Here is a 4,328-nt window from a genome sequence, read left to right on the forward strand (position 1 = left end):
TTTATTCCAATTTGGCTCTTTTCTACCACGCCGGCAATGAAATAAATAAATATATTATGAAATGTTAAAAAGTGCTTTTTAATGGCTATTTTCGTAATTTAATGCCACATTTATTTCAACATTTACTTATTTATTTAAACTTTTATTTATTTAATGCCACTTTTAAACAATTAATGACACATGTATTTATTTATTTCATATTAAATGTATTTATTTCAATTTGGCTCTTTTAACCTACAAGGGACAATGAAATAAATAAATATGTCATTAAATGTTTAAATGTTCCATTTTAATATTTTAATGCCACATTTATTTCAACATTTATTTATTGATTTCAACATTTATTTATTTATTGCCACTTTTAAATATTTAATGACACATTTATTTATTTATTTAATGGTGTATATATATTTATTTCATTTTGGCTCTTTCCAGACTCCATATTTCTCCAGCTCGCACCCTGTGTTGGCTCTTTTCGTCCATGCCAGCACACAGAGGAAAGACTACAGTCACAATGAAGGCTTCACTATGCTGGCGGTGCTGACGGCTTATGAAAGGGTCTGGATGACTGATCGTGGGCAGATCCCTCTCCTGACCTTTGGCTGAACTTTTGAGGCCCCATGAGTTGAGGGGCCTTGGTCAGATAGATCTTCAAATAAACTGTCAGAATATTTTTAATTTAACATATTTGTTTATAACTGCAGAACAGGTTATGAACCTAAAACTCTCAGTTTATTACCCAATGTTCTAGAATAACATTTAGGCACTGTGAGTGTGTGTTGGTCAGCCCTTCTCAGTAAAAAAAAAAACAAATAAATAAATAGTTGATTCTCTCTCACCCTCTCTCTCATGCCATTACTCATTTCTTTGACAGAACTGGGGGGGGGCATTTCTTCTCTCTGCCCCTGGTACCTGGAACATCTTATAGAAACATTGGAAGATGACAGGACTAAGACTGCTTCATTAATGTGGAAGTGTTATTTATAAACCTAGAAATTTGAATATAATGTATTGCTATTGCCATCTGTTTTATGTACTGTTGTTTTGAAATTGCTGCCACTTGGCCAGAACTCCCTTGAAAAACAATATCTCAGTGGCACCTTCTTTGTTAAATAATGATTGAATAGAATGAAAAATAACTTTCCATCACAAAGTCCAGGCTGTTTACTGTTGCTCTAATAAGTAGAGCCAGAAGCCTTTAGAGATAAGCTCCTGGAAGAATTAACAGATTACTGGCTGTACAGGAGAAGTGTTTACGTGTGCTCTTTAACCTGGATACCTGGAGATGGATTTGGTTGGGATTATGCAACACACTTCCTATAGTAAAACATTTAAAATGGCTCTGACCACAGTTGGCACATGACCAGAGAACAGTTGTAGGCCGGGAGCACAACTTTGTTTTTTTTCTAAGCAGCCCTTCAGGTCAGTGCTCTTCAGCAGGCTGGTTACACTGTGGCTGAATCTGAATTGCTTCCCTAACCCTCTGGATACTCCCTATTGCTCCAATTTTAGGGGCATTTGAAGCTGCAGCGGTGTCCAGCTGCACTGTTTTAAGGGCCTATGCCATGCTCTTCTTAAGCCTTTCAGGTGAAACACGGGGTGATGGGAAGAAAAGGTCAATAACATTATTAAGGAAAAGTTACAGATCTCTGGTGACATGGGAAGAGCCCACTGCATGTAAAAGACTGAAAACAGTCACACCAGACCAAGACCAATTGTGATGAAATTTGCACCAGGGCTAGGTAATGTGTCAAAAATCAAAAAGCAGAAGCTGCCCAGAGGAAAAGAACACATTTGTTTGCATTGCTGTATTTGTTACTGTTGGGTTTTCAAGAAGACACTGTCCCTTCAGACGAGGGACGATGCTTATGGAAGGATCCGAAGGTTAGAGCTGCCAGGAAAGAGGCCTAGAGGAACACCAATGAGATTTGTGGAAGTAGAGGAGGTGGACATGAGAGTGGTTTGTTTGAGTGAGGGGGATGCAAAGGAAAGGGTTCAATGGAGCTGGATGATTTGTTGAGGTGACTCCTAGAGGGAGCAGCTGAAAGGGAAAGATTAGAACATTTCGGTAGTGTTGGGCTGTCAGGTTTGGTGCTGAGTTATAACTTAAAATTAACCAAACTATTTACATCATGCTCTCCTTTGCAAATCATCTTGTTTTTATTCACAGGCTGCCACGGGGAGATCGTTTGGTGAGAAGAATTTCCAAGGCAATTTGGACAATGGGATCCTTTTGTGCGAGTAAGGGTTATTTGCATATTTTAATCTCAAAAAGCAGTTTTCTGCTTTAGCTACTTGGACCCTCAATTCCCTCATTCATTTTGACAGCTGCCTTTCCTTTCTTTCCATCTCCATCATGTCTCCTTCACTAAAGTCATCCTGTAAATCCACATTTGTCAGTCCCTTTTTACAGTACAATCATATTACACCAAAGGTAACCTTAAAGGGATTTTCCAAACTCACTTACAGGTACACATGCTTAATTCCATCTTCTCAGTTTTAATTATACAAAAAATGTCTCTGACTCTGTTCTTGCTGATGTCAGTTTATTTCTGTAACACATTTATAACAAGTCAAGGTCATCCAAAATGTTGCAACAAAAACAATGAAAAGCACCAAATCTAATATATCATAAAGACCTACTATATACAGTGAGGATCGAAAGTTTAGACACCCCAGATACATTTTTATATTATTGAGCATAAAGAAGCCAAGGAAAGATGGAAAAGTCCTCTTAAGTATTCAGTTTACAGATGAGATGTTCCTTAACATGTCAAAAAAAGTATTTATTTCCATCATTTACCCTTCAAAATAACAGAAAACAAAATAATGTGTGCAAACGTTTGGGCACCCTGCAGAATTTATAGTATGCACTGCCCCCTTTGAAAAAGCTGAAGCCAAAGCTTTGCTTTACCACAAAGCCAAAGCTTGCCTGCCCATCACCTCGGTTTCCTGCACCAACATGACCATTGAAATCTGCACCAATGACAACTCTCTCATTTCCAGGGATGCTCATCATCACTTCATCAAGATCCAACCAGAACTTCTCCTTCTCTTCCAGCTCACATCCTACCTGTGGGGCATACCCACTAACAACATTGAACATGACACCCTCCATTTCTATCTTCAGACTCATCACTCTATCTGACACTCTTTTTACCTCCACAACACTCCTAACAAACTCCTCCTTTAGGATAACTCCTACTCCATTTCTCTTCCCATCTCCACCATGATAGAACAACTTGAACCCTGCTCCTAAACTTCTAGCCTTGCTACCTTTCCACCTGGTCTCCTGGACACACAGTATGTCTACCTTTCTCCTCTGCATCATGTCAACTAACTCGACCTTGACGATCTAGTATGGATATCGTAGGTCTGATTCACATGTTTAATTTTCTGACCACCCTCTTTCTTTATTCAGGCTTGGGACTGGCACAATAAAAATCTGGCTTGGGTCCCCTCACGCCTACATTAAATTGTCATTTCTTCATAGTATGTTCATTTTTTTAAAACCTTATTTGTGGGTTACATGAGCTGGAACCCCAATAATGTAAAAATAAACAATTAAAATACTTTAAAAGGGCCATACCATGAAAATTCTACTTTTTGAGGTATAAGGTGCATTACACTCTTCAGTCCTCTGTAAAAACAACCCCAAATCTGTATTTTGATCTGTTCATGCATTTCTGAGTAAACCGCTAAAAACCTGTGCTGTCTGCAGCAGCCCCTCCCATACCCTCGAAAACCGCTCCCTCCAGGAAGAGTCTGCTCTGACAGCTCCGCCCCCAGTCTAACACAACACTCAATTTCTCCACAGAGCTAGAGGTGGTCAGCAAAAATACTTTCATTTTAGATCCACCACACCGTATATATTCCAGGTGTGTTCTGTCTTCTGTAAACTCCAGCTCAAACAGGTGTTTTTTACTTTAGACGCGGGGCTCCTTTAAGGACCCCCCACCCTGGTCCGGCACAGCCGTGCAGGAGCTGCTTGTGTTTGTGTTGTGAACCGGTGTAGCGATGGGCAAGTCTACTCAATTCAATTCAATTTTATTTATATAGCCCAAAATCACAAAGGAATTTGCCTCATTGGGCTCCAAAATATGAACAATTGCTAAAAACTAAATAAAACTGGTTATCCCTGACTTTAGACCCTCCCCCTCGGTAAGGAAAAACTCCTAAAAAACCTGAGTCAGGAAAAAAGAAGAAACCTTAGGGATTCCCACATGAAGGAGAGATCCTATCCCAGGACGGACAGGCGATACCAGAACTATCAAAGAAAGATTAGCTTCTACAACTATGTATCTAAAAGAGTTCATTCAGATAAAGCT

General features: G+C 39.3%; 1 protein-coding gene across 1 annotated transcript in view; it reads left to right on the plus strand.

Moving 5' to 3' along the window:
- Nucleotides 1-4,328, plus strand: part of LOC112144669 (LIM and calponin homology domains-containing protein 1) — an 80,250-nt gene that overhangs the window by 21,824 nt on the left and 54,098 nt on the right. The window contains exon 2 of the mRNA XM_036216322.1: nt 2,171-2,241. Coding sequence (XP_036072215.1) covers nt 2,171-2,241 — 71 coding nt within the window. The remainder of the gene's footprint in view (nt 1-2,170; nt 2,242-4,328) is intronic.

Source organism: Oryzias melastigma, linkage group LG2 (genome assembly GCF_002922805.2).
Source record: "Oryzias melastigma strain HK-1 linkage group LG2, ASM292280v2, whole genome shotgun sequence".
NCBI lineage: Eukaryota > Metazoa > Chordata > Actinopteri > Beloniformes > Adrianichthyidae > Oryzias > Oryzias melastigma.